We start from the raw sequence: 20,362 nt of genomic DNA, 5'->3' as shown, positions 1-20,362 counted from the left end.
TGTGTGTGTGTGTGTGTGTGTGTGTGTGTGTGTGTGTGTGTGTGTGTCTGGGTGCAGTGGCTTATGCCCTGTAATCTCAGCACTTTGGGGGGCCTAGGTAGGCAGATCACAAGGTCAGGAGACCACCCTGGCTAATATGGTGAAACCCCATCTCTACTAAAAATACAAAAATTAGCCAGGTGTGGTGATGCACGCCTGTAGTCCCAGCTACTCGGGAGGCTGAGGCAGGAGAATCGCTTGAACCTGAGAAGCGGAGATTACAGTGAGTAGAGATTACGCCACTGCATTCCAGCCTGGGTGACAGAGTAACACTCCATCTCAAAAAAAAAAAAAAAAAAATGTCCTTGCTACATGGATTGGTTTTAACATCTAAATTGAACTGAGATGTTAGGAACCTTCTGTATATCATTCCCCTTTCAAATATAAAGGTTGCTTCCTATTTTATAACTAAAGTTTTAAGTTTTCTATTTTTAGCATTTACTTTCCTTTTTTTTTCTTGCTTCCAATTTTATACTATTATAAATAACATTGCAATGGACATTTTCATGAATATAGCATTCCATATTTTAGATTATTTCCTTATTTCAGTACTCAGAAGTGGAATTACTGGTTCATGAAGCTTTAATAGCTGAATCATTTTTGGAGTAGTGCCAACTTGCTTTCTTAAAAGGATTGTATCAATTTATAATGTTGTGAGCAATGCAAGACAGTAATAAGAGAAGCAAGTTCTCATCACATGACCACACTTTATAATACTTTCAGAATTTTAAGATTCAGATAATATGAGATAATCTGCAAAGAGGTACTCATTTTACACAGTAAGGCTTTTAGTATGCAATTTTCATGGAAGCAAGAAAAACATAATGCTAAAATTCAGTCTTTAAGAAAGTAACAAGTCACAATAATATGAACATATTCTGCCTTCTCATATTCCCCCAGTAGCCCATCAGGGCACTTGACTAATAAGACTTTAAAGGCAAACCTTAATCTAGGCTAAAATAAGTATACTTGAGGCCGGGTGCAGTGGCTCACGCCTATAATCCCAGCACTTTGGGAGACCACAGCAGCTGAATCACTTGAAGTCAGGAGTTCCAGACAAGCCTGGCCAACATTGTGAAACCCTGCCTCTACTACAAAAACAAAAATTAGCTGGGCATGGTGGTGGGTGCCTGTAATTCCAGCTACCAGAGAGGCTGAGGCAGGAGAATCGCCTGAACCCAATAGGCAGGGGTTGCAATGAGCTGACCATTGCACTCTAGGCTGTGCAACAGCAGGACTGTCTAAAAAACAAAATTAAAATTAAAAATTAAAAAATAAGTGTACTTGAAAACATTTTCAGAAAATTATATTTTCATCTATCACTCAATTTTTCCATGTTTTATTATAAAATGAGAGAGTTGTTATTTTGTGGAAAATATTAACTTCAGGACATACGATAAAACAACACTAAATAGTGTGGCAAAACTTTTGAAGTCTCATATTTAATGCAAAATGATATCTTTTTGGGAAAAGCTATTAATTTTAAAAGTCACAAGCTATTAATGTGAACTCTTTAGGGTTTTTTTGTTTTTTTTTTTCTTTGTTTTTTGTCATCCCCACCTTCTGGCCTCCCTCTCCACTTACGAGTTTTGCTGTTTTTATCAGAGTAGTTTAGGTCTAAAAGAAAACCACTGCTCGATGAAAATTGAATTAAGAGGTGAATTAATTTCTAGCAGTGTTTTTCCCCAAATCTGTAAAGAGACAACTAACAGTTAACATTTTCTATTTATAGGTTATTAATGTTTTAAGAGTATATTCTACCTCCCAGCACTTGAAGAAACTGCTGGCTTTTCCCAATGAAAAGCTGGATTTATTCTCATCTGGAAGACAATCCACTAACATTGGGAAACCAGATGTATTAGTCAGGGTTCCCTGGAGGGACAGAACTAATAGGAGATAGGAGATGGAAATACACACACACACACACACACACACACACACGAAGGGGAGCTTATTAAGTATTAACTTACACAATCACAAGGCCCCACAACAGGCTATCTGCAAGCTTGAGGAGCAAGGAAAGCCAATCCAAGTCTCAAAACTGAAGAACTTTGAGTCCCATGTTTAGGACAGGAAGCATCCAGCACGGGAGAAAGATGTAAGCTGGAAGTCTAGGCCAGTCTCACCTTTTCAGGTTTTTCTGCCTGCTTTATATTCACTGGCATCTGATTAGATTATGCCTACCAGATTAAGGGTGGGTCTGCCTTTCCCAGCCCACTGACTCAAATGTTAATCTCCTTTGGCAACACTCTCACAGACACACTCAGGATCAGTACTTTGCATCCTTCAATCCAATCAAGTTGACAGTATTAACCATCCCAAGTTCACCCCTTATCAACCTGAACCCATACGCATCTCCTGAGATCACACATAATCTTCAAATAAAGGCAATACTAAGGTCATAATTATCCCTAACATAATCCAGCTATCCTTTGTACAACCAGAAATGCACCAATCCCCAACCCAAATACTATTACATAAAGTTAACACTACTTAAATACTTATCTGAAGTCAATAAATTTTATGTCACATGATAAAGGAAAAGGAAATAAAATGAGGATATTTTGTTAGTACAAGTGTATACATGCACAAACTTGTTTAACAAAAGAAGGGGGAGATACTCAGGACAGTTATAGTCCTCATCGCTGCACGTGGTGGTAGCTGGTCTTGATAACTAACTACCTTCTACTACCCATTCAGTATTTCCTTTGCCTTCAGCAAGCTCTTCAGCAGGTTATGGTTTCTTTCCTGGTGGAGTGACCCAAACCTTCATTCCTGAGGGTTCTAGACTATTTGTAGTCCTGCCTAGACTGGGCTGTTGTAGTTTCCCATTGACCTTAATCACAGGGCATGTTAATACTAAGAGACGCCCTAAAGGATATCCTGTATTCCATGCATACTCTTCCTTACCTTCATTTTGGAGTAGTAGATTGATTTAATCTTGATAGTCCAGGTCAGTCACCGCAGCCAACACCGTAACTTTCTTTTTAGCCTGTTGACTTAAAGGTAGGAGGAGCCCAGAGTGTCCAGGTGGCAATCTTAACTTCCAGTTTAATGAAATTGTTGCGTCTCCTGCTGGCAGCATTCCTCCCTCTGGAACTAAGACCTCTAGGCAGGCAGAACGCAATGTCGTGGGAACAGGAAGCAAAAATTTTGCTTGTGGATCACTAGGGGTGTTGGTGAGTGGTGCCACTTTCACTTCCACCCCTTAATTCATGGATGCATGAATAGTGGCTATGGGAGAAATAATACCATATATTGGACACTGATTCAGAGCATAAAAGGCCTTCTTGAGAACTTTGCTCCAGCCCTGCAAAGTTTTGTAACCTAGTTGGCATTGTAATTGTGACTACAAAAGGCCATTCCACCATTCTATCAATCCAGCTGCTTCAGGATGATGGGGAAAAAGGTAAGGCCAGTGAATTCCATGAATATAAGCTCACTGCCACACTTCTTTTTTTTTTTTTTTTTTTTTTTGAGACGGAGTTTCACTCTTGTTACCCAGGCTGGAGTGCAATGGCGCGATCTCGGCTCACCGCAATCTCTGCCTCCTGGGTTCAGGCAATTCTCCTGCCTCAACCTCCTCAGTAGCTGGGATTACAGGCACACGCCACCATGCCCAGCTAATGTTTTGTATTTTTAGTAGAGACGGAGTTTCACCATGTTGACCAGGATGGTCTCGATCTCTTGACCTCATGATCCACCCGCCTCGGCCTCCCAAAGTGCTGGGATTACAGGCTTGAGCCACCATGCCAGGCCACTGCCAAACTTCTTTAGCCATAAAGTGAGTGTCCTGGTCAGTGGCAATGCTGTCATGAATATCACAATGGTGGATATTCTGTGAGTTCACGAATGGTAGTCTTGGCACAGTATTGCATGCAGGATAGGCAAACCCACATCAGGAGTATCTGTTCCAGTGAGGACAAACCTCTGCCCTTTCCATGATGGAAGATGTCTAATATAATCAACCTGCCACCAAGTAGTTGGCTGATCACCCCAAGGAATGGTGCCATATTAAGGGCTCAGTGTTGGTCTCTGCTGATGGCAAATTGGGCACTCAGCAGTGTCTGTAGCCAGGTCAGCCTTGGTAAGTGGACGTCCATGTTGCTGAGTCCATGCGTAACCTCCATCCCTGCCACCATGGCCACTTTGTTAATGGGCCCATTGGGCAATGACAGGGGTGGCTTTGGAAAGAGGCTGAGTGGTATCCACAGAATGGGTCATCCTATCCACCTGATTATTAAAATACTTCTCTGCTGAGGTCACCCAATGGTGAGCACTTACATGGGATACAAATATCTTTACAGTTTTTGGCCTCTTAGAGAAGTCCATCTGCATACCTCTTCCCCAAATTTCTTTGTCACCAATTTTCCAATCATGCTTTTTCAAGTCCCTGACATCCAGCCAAACCATTGGCTACAGCCCATGAATCAGTATATAATCACACATCTGGCCATTTCTCCTTCCATGCAAAGTGCACAACCAGGTGCACTGCTCGAAATTCTGCCCACTGGGAAGAGTTCCCTTCACTGACGTCCTTCAGGGATGTCCTAGAAAGGGGCTGCAGTGCTACAGCTGTCCACTTTCAGGTGGTACCTGTATATCATGCAGAACCATCTGTGAACCAGGCCATAGTCTCCCCTTCCTCTGTCAACTGATCATAGGGAACTGCCCATGAGACCATTGCTGCAGGCTGGGGAAGAGAAGGCCGGATGGCAAGAGTGGAGACCATGGGGATTTGGGCCACTCCCTCATGTAACTTACTTGTGCTTTCAGGACCTGCTCGAGCCCCATAGCATATATATCACTTCCATTTGATGATGGAATGTTGCTATGCATGACCCACTTTATAACTGGATGGATCAGAAAGCACCCAATTCATGATAGGCAGTTCAGGATGCATGTCACTTGATGACCCAAAGTCAAACATTCAGTTTCCACTAACAGGCCAAGAGCTGTGTCTAAAAAGGAGAGTAGTCATCTGCAGAAGATGGCAGGACCTTGCTCCAAAATCCTAGAGGTCTCTGCTGTGATTCACCTATGGGGGCCTCCCAAAGGCTCCAAACAGGATCCCTATCTGCCACTGACACCTCAAGTACCACTGGATTTGCTGGGTCATATGGCCCAAATGGCAGAGCAGCCTGCACAGCAGCCTGGACCTGTTGCAGAACCTTCTCCTGTTCTGGACCCCACTCAAAACTGGCAGCCTTTCAGGTCACTCAATAAATGGGCTAGAGTAACACACCCAATTAAGGAATGTGTTGCCTCCAAAATCCAAATAGGCTCCCTAAGCATTGTGCCTCTTTCTTGGTTGCAGGAGGGGCCAAATGCATCAACTTATCCCTCAACTTAGAAGGAATATTTCGACAGGCCCCACACCACTGGACTCCCAGAAATTTTACTGAGGTAAAAGGCCCCTGAATTGTAGTCAGATTTATTTCCCATCTTCTGGCACGAAATCTTTCACCAATAAGTCCAGTGTGTTTGCTACTTCTTGCTCATTGGATCCAATCAGCATAATGTCATCAATGTAATGGACTAGTGTGATATATCACAGAAGCAAAAAGTGATACAGTTCTCTCCGAATAAGATTATGACACAAAGCCTGAGAGCTGATACACCCCTGAGGCAGAACAGTAAAGGTATATTCCTGACCTTGCCAGCTGAAGGCAAATTGTTTCTGGTGAACCTTTTGGACAGGAATGGAGAAAAACGCATTTGCCAAGTCAATGGCTGCATACCAGATACCATAAGATACGTTAATTTGCTCAAGCAATGAAACCACATCTGGTACAGCAGCTGCAATTGGAGTCATCACTTGGTTAAGCTTAAGATAATCCACTATCATTCTCCAAGATCCATCTGTCTTCTGTACAGGCTAAATGGGAGAATGAATGGGGATGTGGTGGGAATCACCACTCCTGCATCTTTCAAGTTCTTAATGGTGGCACTAATCTCCGCAATCCCTCCAGGGATGTGGTATTGTTTTTGATTTATTATTTTTCTATGTAGAGGCAACTCTAATGGCCTCCATTTGGCCTTTCCCACCATAATAGCCCTCACCCTACCAGTCAGGGAGCCAACGCAAAGGTTCTGCAAGCTGCTAAGTATAACTATGACAGTTATGCATTCTGGCACTGGGGAAATGACCATGGGATGAGTCTGGCGACCCACTATAAGTCGGACATGCGCTAAAACTCCATAATTAACTGACCTCTATAAGCCCCTACTTTAACCTGAGGACCACATATGACGTTTTGGGCCCTATGGAATCAACGTCAGCTCAGTGCCAGTGGCCGGTAGTCCTTGAAATGTCTGATCATTTCCCTTTCCCCAGTACACAGTTACACTGGTAAAAGGCTGGAGGTCTCCTTGGGGAAGGGTGAGAAAAAGATTCGCTGTATGAATTGTCAGTAATGTAGTGAGGTCCTTCCTCAAGAGGACCCAGACTCCCCTTCATTCAGGGGGTTCTGGGTCTGTAAACTGCCTCATGTCTGGAAATTGATTGAGGGGCTATGATTCTCTGTTTTTACAATTCAAATTAGTCTTTAGTCCATTCGACCTGGAAGTTTTCTGCTTATGTAAATTAAGTAGGAATGCAGTAGGCTTCCTAACAATTTCACTTCTAAGGATACTGTGATTAATTAGCCAATGCCAGAGCTCTACACAAGTCAGACTATTCTGATTGCTGCTTTGCCTCCACTATCATTATGGTAACTATGCCCACCTTGCCTTTGACAGTTGAGTGCCACCACTTGGTCCCTGCCACTGTGGGATCCAATTATTCCATCGTATTTAAATTTTGTAGTTGTGTAACTGTGGTTCCCAAGGTTAGAGCTGACATACAGAGAAGAGCAATTACAAGGCTCTTCAAAGATGCAGGTGCTGCCCTCACAAATCTATTTTGCAAAGCACAGGCCAAGGGTACAAATTCTGGACCCTCCCAGAGGGATGAGTAGGTATAAAGTGACTATTCCACTTCACCATCCTAATCTCCCTAAGCCTTGGGATCCCTTTCTCTACATTAAACCAAGGGAGATCAGGCATTCCCAGCTCACTCACAGTGGGCCATCTTTTAATTCATATTTCAGTTAACCAAGCAAATAAACTATTAGAACCTTTTTAAACTCCCTGAGCTACAACATTAAATGTAGAGTCCCTACTTAGTGGGCCCAAATCAGTAAATTCAGCCTGATCCAACTCTGTTCCTTCCATCATTATCTTATACACTTAATGTCCATTTCCATGCCTGTTCTTCAGATTTCTGTTTATATAAATTAGAAAACTCAAGCAGTCACACTCCTCGGGGGTCACACTCTGAACCTCACCTCTAGGGGCCTGCCAGGACTTTAGTTATAGTTCTAGAAGCAAACAGGGGTGTTGGGGGCGGCTGTTGAGGAGAATCAACATTATTTTGCCTGGCAACTTCCTCAGGGGAGGCCATCACTGTGGCCTCAGGCAGTGCAGGGTTTATCTCCTCAGACAAAGGTAGAAAGGCTGATGGCAGCATGGGTTGGGGAGGGGTTGTTGTCACTATTGGGGATGGAAAAGCTGGTTCCTCTGGCTAACAAGGTTCATTAGTGTTTACAAACTCAGCGTCCCCAGCTTTATCAGAGTCCTCCCACATGTCCCCATTCTAACTTTCAGGGTCCCATTCTTTTCCAGTCAATGCCCTCACTTTAGCAGTAGACACCTGGCAAGGCTGTGCATGCACCTTTCATTGCAGGGCAGCCACTCACATGATAAGAGCTTGTGTCTGTTTTTCCACAATTTCAGCTCTTTCTCTACGGAACAAAAGACTCTCACTCAGGATAATCTTAGCAGATTTGAGGTGCAGTATCTGCTTCTGAAGCCAGGAGACAGAATTCCTGAGTTCATCATTTTCTTTTCATGTTGTCCACTGAACTTAGAAACAAGCAATCAGTTTCATAATGTTCCTTGGTTCTCCACATATGGTCAAAGATATTATGTACAGAGTCACTAAACTCCTTGCCTCTCACAAGCAGTGAATCAAGAGTGTCAAATGCATTTATTTTGTGTAACTCTCTGAACAGTTCACACCAAGGACAGTAAGTGTTCTCCACACTATTAGAAGTAGAGTCCTTAGCATTTTTCGGTGTAATCATACTAAGCATCCAACTCCAGAAATCCCAAACCAACAAAAGAACTCCATCCTAAATATTCTGTCCCTCTAGAGCCACTCCTGTACCAAAATCTGTATTAGTCAGGGTTGCCTAAAAACAGAACTAAATATATATACACATATATATGTGTATATATATAAACATATATATGTATATATATGTGTATACATATATGTATATGTGTGTGTATATATGTGAGTTTATTAAGTATTCACTTACATGATCAGAAGTTCCTACAACAGGCTGTCTGCAAGCTTGAGGAGCAAGGAGAGCCAATACAAGTCTCAAAACTCTATTTTAATACAAAAAAAAATCCTTACAAGTTTACGACAGATAAGAGACCTTCAGGTGAGGCAGGAGTTAATTTACTCCGTAGTGCTGCCTCCCTGTTCCAGGGTTTCAGTCTCTCCCTTCAACAAACATTACTGAATACATGAATCCATTAGGTGCAGGTTCCATAGTTTGGGTCATCAAGAGATGCGCAGTTGTTTTATTCCTCCTCTTCTATCAGGCTAAGATGCTTTAGCATGAAACCAATACTGGATTAGGTGCAGCACTCCCAAGCCCTTTCCTGGTTGCAACTTGACACAGCTGAAAGGGGTTGGCATTTTTCAAACTTTCCCAAATATTGAGGGAGGAAAAAGAAACCCACAAGAATATAGTCAAGTTTTTTAAATTACAGAATTACAAAATAGAAGACGGGGTTGGGGAGAGAAAAAAATCAAGCTCCCTGGTTCCCACCTACATTTCAGTTCCTAAAATCCTGCCTCTAGCACCCCTTTTTCTTTCTAAGGAAGCTAGTATCTCCTACCTTCTCAAGAAAACAATGAGCGCTCGATGACATTTAAATCTTATCCTCAAATGAAGGAAGCAGTCACTATCTTCTAAGTTCTCGTCCCCATGAAAACCACCAAGCACTCTCCCTCTACCAATCCCCATGTTTTCAAGAATAGTTTTCAGCAAAGTGTTGAGGCAGAATAGGGTCTGGAGGCAGGAGACTAAGGCTGATTCACACCGATTTCCTAGAACTAAATCAAAGGAAAACCCTAACTTTCGACACCTGAGTAACAAAAGAACCAGCGGCTACTTCCTTTACAACTCCCCCAACCAGACGCACACTTTTTCTGTGTGACAGATGGAAAATTGAAAGAGACTCTTCAGGTGGAGCAGGAGTTAATTTAACCAGCAGTGCTGCCTCCGTTTTCTAGGGTTTCAATTTCTCCCTTCTGCAGCCAATCAGAGATACTTCCTTCCTTCCTTTCTGCAACTAGAGATACTTTCAATTTTCTGTCTGCCACAACTCCAGGGCTCAAGCAGTTTGCATAGGAGTGTAACTTTGTAACTTCACTTTAGCCTCTCATTGGCTGCTTTCCACAACCAATCAAACTGATTGTGACACCACTACTTCATTTAAACTATACCAGTGACTTAATGGGAAACCTCTACAGGGTATTTAAACCCCAGAAACATTCTAAAGGGACTCTTGAGCCCGTATACTCTGTTCACTCCCATCCTGTGGAGTGTATTTTCGTTTTCAATAAATTTCTGCCTTTATTGCTTCATTCTTTCCTTGCTTTGTGCGTTTTGTCTAGTTCTTTGTTCAAAACGCCAAGGACATGGACACCCTCCACCAGTAACAGTGTTATTGTTGTTAGTAGCAGTATTATTACTGTTTTGACGTTAGTTTGGCTAATTAATCTAGGGGTATTTTACAGTATCTAGATGTTCTGCCAAGTTTACTATACGTAGCTATCAGCCAAATTTGCAAAGGCCATGAAAAAACAAAATGATCAGAGCATGGCCCATAGCTTCGTGCCTCTCGTACACACATTGCTCTCACATAGTTTCATCTCCCAATTCTAAAAGGGTATGCAAGGCAAGATACTATAACCTATATAAACCTAAGTAACCTATGTAAAGGACGTGCATAAGAAGACAACATGCTAGCTGATGGCAAAGCCTGAACAGACACCTGTTCTGGATGACCTAAGTGAATTTCTTTTTTTATTCCAAATTCCTTAGAAAGAATCACCCTTGGGGCACGTACGAACTGGCTCAAGAGCTCCAATCGCCAGCTAAAACAGCGCCCGAGAAAAAAAAAAAAAAAAAAAAAAAAAGAACTGGCTCAAATGGGAGCGCTTGACGCGGGGTGGGTGGCTGAGGGGGTGGGTGGTAGCGGTGAGAAGGTGGGAGAGAAAGAGGTGGTTAGACTTTCAGGGATGCAGGCTTTGGCATCACTATGAAGCCAGGGTTTTCTTCGTGTTTTAACTCTGTCAGATTGAGAGTAGCTCTGTTGTAGCCCCTTTGCAGGGTTCCCAAGAGACTTTTCTTACCTTGATTCTCTTAGCAACGTAGCAAACTACAGAAACGCAGTAAGAACGTAAGAAATCGTGAAGCACGTGACGTATAGGACTCTCACTGTTCTTGGCCCTTCTCCCGACCCGTAGCCCCGCCCTGTTACGACTGCGTGGGTTGTCTATAAAGACATATCTCTGCGCGTCTTTCCGCCACACTCGCTTCCTGTTTTCGGCGGTTCTGTTTTTTGCTTGTTCCGGGCACCGCAGTGGCCGTGAAGATGGCGTCTACCAGCCGGTTAGTGTGTCTGTCCGTGCCCAGCGAACTAAGGGGCGGCGCCTCGGGCTTTTAGGCGGTTTCCGGGCAGCCTCATCGGGCTGAGAGCCTAAGGATATGGGAGAGAAGCGGCGGGACTGGCCGACCGGCCGGGACAAAGGCACTTCCAGACAGCAGGACTGTCGGGGTGTTGCAGGGGTTACCCAGCTATCGACGTTATTGCGCCGGCGTCCTGTGTCTTCTCCTGTAGGCACCACCCTTTGTGGGTCCTGCTGGGTTTCTGTGTCCCCAGCCTTTGCTTTCGTGTCTTTTCCGAATATTTCGATCTCCTTTTCTCTTTTTACCCCTCTACGCTTGTTTTTTCATCTACGACCCAAACAGTTCAAGGGTCCACAATTTCTCCTTTTCAAAGAGATGGGAAACAGTTCTAGTTCCCTATCGATCTGACAGCTAGGAAGTTGGGAACGTCAGCATTGGTAAGCCGGTTGGAACCAGGTTACCATCGCAGCAGGCCTCGGAAGTGGAAGCTAGAGCCATCTAAAGAGTTGATTAGTTCCTTGCTAAAGGGTTTGTTTACAAATATCGTTGCATGTGTACTTCTGAAGAAAATCTTGTCTAAGAAAATTAGTTATGTGTGCTGGGAGGTCGCTCTGTAGTGTATATTTAAGAATGCAATGTACTCATATCTACAGGAAATGCATGTAGTGTCCTCAGAAACAGCCTTTAATCTTGTGACCTGAAAAATGCTTCCAGACCTAATTATATCTCTTATTACCACTATGAGGTAGATATTAGTATTTTTGCATAAGTGTAAACTGAGTCATGCCAATGTTGGCTTTTCCAAGGGTGGTGGTGAGTGTAGAGTCTAAGATACCTGTTTCCTGTTATCCACACTTGGCCTCTGATTAACTAATGCTGTATTGAAAGTATCAAATTAATTCTACAGCTTCCGGAACTCTGGCACTATTTTTCTGATCCTGCCGTCGTCTGTGGAATTTGTTAATTTCACAGTGAAAGCCGTTTTTACAGAATAATTAAACCTTTTCTGGTAACTGCCAAGAATTTTTTGTGGTTAGAAAAAAAGTTTGGGGTGGGAGGCAGCTTTAGGTAATGTACTGTTCGGATAGAACCCTTAAAGCCAGTGACACACTTGTTTGCTGATTTTGGTTCTTTGATTGGGTATTCATTCTGTCTGGGTGGTGTTCTGTCAGGTAAGGCATCCTTGTAGGTAAATGGAAAACTTTAGCTTCCCCAAATCACTCAAATACGACTTAAATTCTATTATGGCTTTTTTTTTTTTTTTTAAAAGTCTGAATTTTTTTCTAGATATCTGCAATTTATGTATCATTGCAGTTCCAGTTTTTCTGCCAGTGACAACAAAGAAAGTTAAATGTATTTTTCTTTTATTTTTTGGAGGAGTCTCTTGCTTTTTCGCCTGAAGTGCAGGTGGCACAATCATGGCTCACTGGAGCTGTGACCGCCCCAGTTCAAGTGATCTTCCCACCTCAACCTCCGGAGTAGCTGGGACTGTAGGCGCACACCACCGTGCCTGGCTTATTTTTTTATTTTAAAATTTTATTAATTTTTATTTTTCCAGAGACAAGGCCTCAATATGTTGCCCAGGCTGGTCTCGAACTCCTGGGCTCAAGCAGTCCTCTGGCTTTGGCCTACCAAAGTGCTGCAATAACAGGCATGAGACACTGTGCCTAGCCTAAATGTAGTATTTGTACCTTTTGCATGTTTTTCCCCTAGGAAGATCTGACTAGGCTATGAAACTGGCTGGTGTCCTCACCAAAGAGTACAAATGTGCATTCAAATGTAAGCTCCACCACTTAATATGACTTCGGCAAATCATTCTCTGAGCATAATCTTTAAAATGGAAAAGAGTGCCTTTCTGGCAGGATTGTTGTGGAGATTGACAATAATGTATAACACCAGTCATATAGTGCATCCCCAATAAATGATAGCTATAAATGGGGTTGGGGATTATCTGGTACTTTAGTAGTCTCATTTTAATGTCAGTGGTGGTGGTTTCTCTATTCCTCCCCTGTTGTTTTTCCTCTGTTACTACGTCCACCACCTGATTTGTATGGCTCCTCTTTTGTATTGTGGGTAATTGGATTAAAAGTTTACTTATTTAGCATACTTTTATTTTGATAGGTAACACATACAAATGGTCCAAAAGCAAAAGCACAAAAGACTAAAACCATGAAAAGCAGTCTCCCTCGTTTCTTGGCTCCCAGCCATCTAAGTCTCCCCTAATCATAGTTACTAGTTTCTTGGTGTTTTGCTAGTACTTATACTTTAAAAAGCATACACAAATAGTTCTAACTGCTCTTCTCCCCAAGTGTCCTAATTTAAACTCTCTTCACTACCTTGCTTTTACCTTTTTTTTTTTTTTTTTTTTTAATGACGTTAGCGCACAGATTTTAAAAGTGGGCAGCTCAGTTACAAAGTGAGCACATATATATAGCTAGTACTCAGGTAAGGAAATCAGATACTGCTAGCACTAGCTAAGACACTAGCAAAGTCTCTCTCCTCAGTCATTCCTCCTCCTCAGAGAAAACCACATCCTGATTTCTAACACGATAAATCTGTTTTGGCTGCTTTAAAGTTGGCATAAATGGCATTTTATCCTGCTCTCTAGTTTCTGTCAGCATTTTGAGGTTCATCCATGTTATTGTGTATAGCTAGTTCATACTTTTTCAGTTTTGTATAGGACTCCTACTTTACCATTCTTATCTTTGAGATGTTTCTATATCATTAACACAAACTACAGAGTTTTCTATCTACTTTTTAATAGTGCAGAGATGTATCAGTTCTTAGGTATTGTGTTTCACATGGCTTTCTCTTTTACTAATTTGTAATTACTGTTAACTCTGCTAACATTTTCCTTCATTTCAACATAGTTTTTCCAAAATTTATATCAACTTTAATTTTATTTGTCATAATTTATTAAAATACCTTCCTAACAGGAATTTATGAAATAAGCACAAACACGAAGTAATTCTCATCTCGTTTTCCCGTGAGAAGATTGAAGACATATTCTGATTAAGCTAACTAGATAAGTTTGGGGGGAGAATATGGATCATTTTATCAGTTTTCCCATGGATACCACGTTCTAAGTTGAGAGTTAACATGCTGAATTGTATTTGCTAGCATGAGAAACTTTACCCCAAACCACAAATACTATTTACATACTATAAGAACAGTTGATTTTGTCTTTTAGATTTATCTGGTGTCTATAACTTAACCATTTATTGTACTATTTCAATTTTTTTTTTTTTTTTTTGAGACATAGTTTCACTCTTGTTGCCCAGGCTGGAGTGCAATGGTGTGACCTCGGCTCACCACAATCTCTGCCTCCCGGGTTCAAGCAGTTCTCCTGCCTCAGCCTCCCAAGTAACTGGGACTACAGGCGTGTACCACCACGCCCAGCTAATTTTTGTGTTTTTAGTAGAGACAGGATTTCACCGTGTTGACCAGGATGGTCTTGATCTCTTGACCTCGTGATCTGCCCACCTCAGCCTCCCAAAGTGCTGGGATTACAGGTGTGAGCCACTGTGCCCGGCCCCTTCAAATGATTTTTAAAGGGCCTTATTTGCAGTCATACCAAGCATTTATGATTGTGAGGTCATACCCCCTGAAATAATGATCAAATGTTTGTTGCTTTTACAGCTGATTCTGTCAGATCATTTAAGATGAATGTGTCTTCTGCAAACTGCTTTGTTCAAAATAAGATAAATTGAGCTAATTATTAATATCACAGATAAATTAACAAGTACCTTTTGAAACAATTTCTTGAATGACAAAATACTCAATTCTGGGCTAAAGGAAATCATCAAGTCTTAAGTTCACCAGAGCAACATCTATCATCCTTCATTTATATACTTATTGGGTTCAGTGTACTATTTAAATCTGTTACTAAGGTAGTTAACAAGTAGAAAAATACAGAGAGAAATTGTTCTTTGACTAAAGAAATAAGTGGCAAAGAGCACAAACTGGATGGTAATGTAAATTCTGCAGGTTATCATGGTAGCTAGTCATTACTACACTAATCAACATATTTAAAAATCTTAGTGGCCTTTTTATTAAGAGAAGAAACAATTATTTTCTGTTTATGTTTTGAAAGCCTTCCCCTGTAAAATAAAAATTCCAATGGAATCTACTTGCCAATTACTAGCTAGAATTTAAAGTAACCTAACTGGGATGTTTACTTTGAAAATATAGCTTACATGTATTATAATCATATGTATGGAAAAGTACTCAAAATTTTTGTCTCCCCCATCGCCTGTCCCAGGAGATTAATTTGATATATGTTGATTGGAAAGATGTGAAAATACAACTTTTTTTCTTTCAGTTTGGATGCTCTTCCAAGAGTCACATGTCCAAACCATCCAGATGCAATTTTAGTGGAGGACTACAGAGCTGGTGATATGATCTGTCCTGAATGCGGCTTGGTTGTAGGTGAGTAGTTGCTATGGTTTTAATTTAAATTACTGTTTAGGAGGCCGGGCGTGGTGCTCATGCCTGTAATCCCAGCACTTTGGGAGGCCGAGCCAGGCAAATGACCTGAGGTCAGGAGTTCGAGACCAGCCTGACCAACATGGTGAAACCCCGTCTCTACTAAAAATACAAAGATTAGCTGGGTGTGGTGGTGGGTGCCTATAATCCCAACTACTCGGGAGGCTGAGGCAGGAGAATCACTTGAACCTGGGGAGGTGGAGGTTGCAGTTAGCCAAGATCACACCATTGCACTACAGCGTGGGTGATAGAGCGAGACACCATCTCAAAAAAAAAAAAAAAAAAATTGTTTAGGGTACTTCAGTTTTGCATAGTTTCCAAACTGTCATCTGATGAACACATTTTGACTTTCTTCCCTGACAAATAATTTGTTTATTTAAAAAAAAAAAATTAGGAAACAGAAACAAGTAAAATTATTTGGAAATATATTTTATTGTATATCCAAATGTATAATGTGGGGTGGGAGCTAATCCTGAAGAAATGAAAAGGCCCCAGTAAATTCCTAAGTCCTTAGTCTGAAATATTTGGTAGAAGACTGGGGAGATGGGCTGACACTCATGCATATTAATGAATAAATGTAATCAAACTTTTGTGGCTTTTTTATACTTTGGGAAGTAGATAAACATGATTTTTGAGTCTCACCCAAAGGCTTTCAGTCAACAACAAAACAGATTTATTATAACGTTTTTTTTGTGTTTTTTTTTTTGAGACGGAGTTTCGCTCTTGTTACCCAGGCTGGAGTGCAATGGCGCGATCTCGGCTCACCGCAACCTCCGTCTCCTGGGTTCAGGCAATTCTCCTGCCTCAGCCTCCTGAGTAGCTGGGATTACAGGCACGCGCCACCATGCCCAGCTAATTTTTTGTATTTTTAGTAGAGACGGGGTTTCACCATGTTGACCAGGATGGTCTCGATCTCTTGACCTTGTGATCCACCCGCCTCGGCCTCCCAAAGTGCTGGGATTACAGGCGTGAGCCACCGCGCCCGGCTATTATAACTTTTATATGAAATCATCTATTCATGAATGTCTAATATAAAATTATTGCCAAAAATACCACTTAAAATTTCACCTTTGTTTCTGCTTGCTCACTAATCTAAATATGCAGCAGAACTTTAGAATAGAGATGGTCTGTTCAAAAACTATTCTTGTGGTGAGTTGCAGCATCTGAGAATAGGGGTAATATTTAGTGGTTTGAATTACTTAAGAATGAAAATTCTAGAAGGATTATGGGCAGTAGAACAGAATCATTAGTAGTGGCATACTGTCTTACTTGGAGGCTGTCTGTAATGTTCATCCAAGAAGGCTACTTGCCTCAGACCTACAGTGGGAGTTTAAATTATAGAGTTGCTAATAGGAGTCCAGAATCACTTGCAACTATATTCTGCTGAGTAAGGAATATTAATAGCTAATAACATTTACTGTATGCTAGGCATTATTCTAAATGATTTACATATTCACTCAGTTTATCCTCACAACAAACCTGTCAGGTGAGTACTAACATTATCTTCATTTTAGAGATCAGGAAACTGATGTTTAGATAGTCTAGAAGTCTGGCTCCATTGTCTGCATGGGAGGCAGATTTCTATCTTCTATTGCCTTTCGTAATAATAATAAAATTTTAATCTGAGGTCATCAAAGTACAACCCACCATCTGTCTTTAGATGACCTATCTGCTAATTATGACTTTCACACTTAAATGGTTGAAAAAAAAATAATATTTTGGGAAATGTGAAAATACAAATTTCAGTATGTATAGAGATGTTTTTGTTTTGTATTTTTTGATTCAGAGTTTCACTCTTGTTGCCCAAGCTGGAATGCAGTGGCACAGTCTTGGCTCACTGCAACCTCTCTGCCTTCCAGGTTCAAGTGATTCTCCTGCCTCAGCCTCCCAAGTAGCTGGGATTACAGGTGCCCACCACCATACCTGGCTAACTTTTTGTATGTTTAGTAGAGACGTAGTTTCAGCATGTTGGCCAGGCTAGTCTTGAACTCCTGACCTCAGGCGATCCACTCACCTCGGCCTCCCAAAGTGCTGGGATTACAGGTGTGAGCCACCACACCTGGCCTGGTATCTATAAAGTTTTATTGGAATATAGCAACACTCACTTGTTTACATAGTGTATATGGCTCTTTTCACATTACAACAGAGTGTAGTAGTTGCAACAGAAACCACCTGTGTTGCTCTCATCATTTTGTTCTGCTGCTCAGCATACTAATTGCTGTGATGCAATTATAACTCAGCAGCATGATGATCGCCACATGTTGCCATACTGCACTGTTTTATTTGTTTTTATTACCATTACATATCCATCACATCAAAACAAGAAAAATTAACTTTGAATGTCAGCTTTTAAGGCATGATGGAGTGTGGATTATCTTGTTATGAATTAAATGGCAAAGCATTGTGTTTATTACACAGTGATGCTATAGCTGTGTTAAAAGAGTACACAGTAAGCATGGACATTACCATACTGAGCACTCATCGCAGTATTTCTAACTCAGGAAAACAACGGTCAGAAAAAAATGTAAAAACAGACTATCTTAACAGAATTTTTTCACAAAAATAATAAAAATTATGCCACAACTAAAGTAAGTTTCTAAGTGGCTTATTTCTTGGTCAAGCAAGGAAAGCTATTTACCAATGATTAATTCATATTTGTTTGCAACAGTTGAAGAAATGTGTCCAGAGAAAAATAATTTACTTAAGACTGTTAGCATCTCAGCAAGAAGAGTTGCTCGAAGAGTTGAGGACAGTGGAGCAACTTCCATAGTCAAAGTCGAGGCAAATGATCTTAGGTATTTTTCTTTGGTTCTTGATGATTAGACTGATGTTATTGGTTCAGTTGTTTATTCGAGAAGTCAGTGCTGAGTTTGACAGAAGAACTAGCTTCAATGAGTTGTCTACATGGAACAGCTATAGGAGAAAATGGTTTCAAAGCAGTTGCAAAAGTGCAAATTCAGTATAACCTGAAGTAGAATCTACTAAGATATGTTATAATTGATAAGGATAAAAATGTATGTGGAGCAGAAAACTTAGTGGGACAGATTTGCCCAGATTGTGAAAACGGAAGGTGCTTAAAAATCCTATTTATTACATTATTCATCAGCAGTACTTTTTTAGAGAAGACTTTAATTTTACCTTGTGTTAAGGAACCAGTCATTGTGGACAATTAATTTCATTCACTTTTGGGGACATAATTATCAATATCAGTTCTGTGACTTTTTTTTTTTTTTTTTTTTTTTTGAGACAGAGTCTCATTCTGTTTCTCATGCTGGAGTACAGTGGTGTGATCATGACTCACTGCAGCCTCAACTCCTGTGCTCAAGCAGGACCCTGGCCGACTTTTTTTTTTTTTTTGGGTACAGATAGGTTCTCACAGTGTTGCCCAGGCTCATCTGGCCTCAAGTGATCCTCTTGCCTTGGACTTCCAAAATGCCGGGATTATAGGTGTGAGCTATCATGCTCGGCCAGTTTTGTGACATTTTTTGATAGAAATAGAAGCTGAGGCCAGGCACGGTGGCTTACGTCTGTAATCCCAGCACTTTGAGGGGCCGAGGCAGGTGGATCACCTAAGGTCAGGAGTTCAAGATCAGACTGACCAACATGGTGAAACCCTGTCTCTACTAAAAATACAAAAATTAACTGGGCGTGGTGACGAGCACTTGTAATCCCAGCTACGTAGGAGGCTGAAGCAGGAGAATTGCTTGAACCTGGGAGGCGGAATGAGCTGAGATCACGCCATTGCACTCCAGCCTGGGTGACAGAGCAAGACTCCATCTCAAAAATAATAAGAAATAGAAGCTGAATATATCTAACAAAATATTGTTAAGGTGACTTGCCTTATGAAACACTAATTTGGTGACTTAGCAGGAGCAAAGTTTTGTTGTGGTATTTTCTAAACTTCGGGGCCAAGAGTAAGATTTTTCTGAATCAGTACTGCCTTCAGCTACTACTGTTGAATACTGGATGTTTTTGAAAATTAGCTTTTGCTGCAAACTTGCTGATATTTCTTAGTGAATTCATCTTAGAGTTACAAGGCAAAATACTGCTTTTCTGTGAAACGTAAACTGCAGTAAAGTCAATTTAACAAGTTAACGTTTGAATCGTAAGTAATGTCAAATTGCCTTTATATACTTTATATACTTCCAGTGCCGTCGTAAGTTAAGATAGGTTATTCATTACCACATAGATTTGCAGCAGATATATTTTTCAGGCTCAAGCTATATTTTCAGCAGTGTTTTTCAGACCTGATGCAAATGCAAAGGAAATTTTCATATTTCAAAATTTGTTTTCACCGTACAGTTAAGGGGCTTGCATCTAACCTTGAATTGGTAGTCAATAATCTGCAGTGTAACAATATTATGGTAAAAGACAATTATCAGGAAAAGAATGTAATACAGTTCTATAAATGCCTTCCAAGCAATAAATATGCTCAATTAAAATCATATGCTCATGGACTAATATTGGTATTTGACAGTACTTATTTATGTGAAAAGAAAGTGGAATACATAAAATCTTGTTAACTCGTCGACATGTGAACATTTGTCATTCATTCTGATGATAAGGAACATTAACTTTGAACTCCAGTTAGGTGAAATGTTATCCCCAAAAAAGAGAATTTTATCTTTCTCATTATTAGACATGTATTACAGTAAATAACCTAATTATTATATTTTACATCTTAACAATAAACAGTGGATTTTTTTCTTTTATATAAATGCCTACTTAATATCCTTGATTTTACTTCTTGACTCACAAAGCCTAAAATATTTGCTGTGTCACTCTCTCTGGAAAATGTTTGCCAACCCTTTAGTTAAATGAGAGCCTTCTAATTCTTCCACAATGTTAAGATCAAACTGATAACTGATAATGTGTACAAGTGAGACAGACATAAGATTGAAGATAATTTCAGCTTCCTAGCTCTCCTACCCTCTGTAGCGTGTTTTTTTTTTTTTTTTTTTGGATTGGGAGTCTTGCTCTGTCCCAGGCTGGAGTGCAGTGGCATGATCCTGATTCACTGCAGCCTCTTATTCAAGCAATTCTTGTCCCTCAGACTACTGAGTAGCTGGGATTACAGGCATGCA

General features: G+C 40.8%; 1 protein-coding gene across 4 annotated transcripts in view; it reads left to right on the top strand.

The window, feature by feature from the left end:
* Positions 1-10,631: 10,631 nt before the first annotated feature.
* GTF2B (general transcription factor IIB) overlaps positions 10,632-20,362 on the top strand; it is a 33,688-nt gene continuing 23,957 nt past the window's right edge. Inside the window, exons 1-2 of one of the 4 annotated variants that reach the window (XM_032247797.1) lie at positions 10,632-10,775; positions 15,115-15,221. In XM_032247797.1, the coding sequence (XP_032103688.1) occupies positions 10,759-10,775; positions 15,115-15,221 (124 nt within the window). In that variant the 5' untranslated portion in view covers positions 10,632-10,758. Of the gene's footprint in view, positions 10,776-10,797; positions 10,998-11,037; positions 11,231-12,543; positions 12,573-15,114; positions 15,222-20,362 lie in introns of those variants that run through there. The other 3 variants (XM_032247800.1, XM_032247799.1, XM_032247798.1) reach the window with 3 other exon arrangements.

Source organism: Sapajus apella, unplaced genomic scaffold (assembly GCF_009761245.1).
Source record: "Sapajus apella isolate SASKATOON/1434 unplaced genomic scaffold, GSC_monkey_1.0 scaffold64, whole genome shotgun sequence".
Taxonomy (NCBI): Eukaryota; Metazoa; Chordata; class Mammalia; order Primates; family Cebidae; genus Sapajus; species Sapajus apella.
Note: the sequence above shows the minus strand (reverse complement) of the source record. Positions and strands in the feature narration are given on the sequence as shown.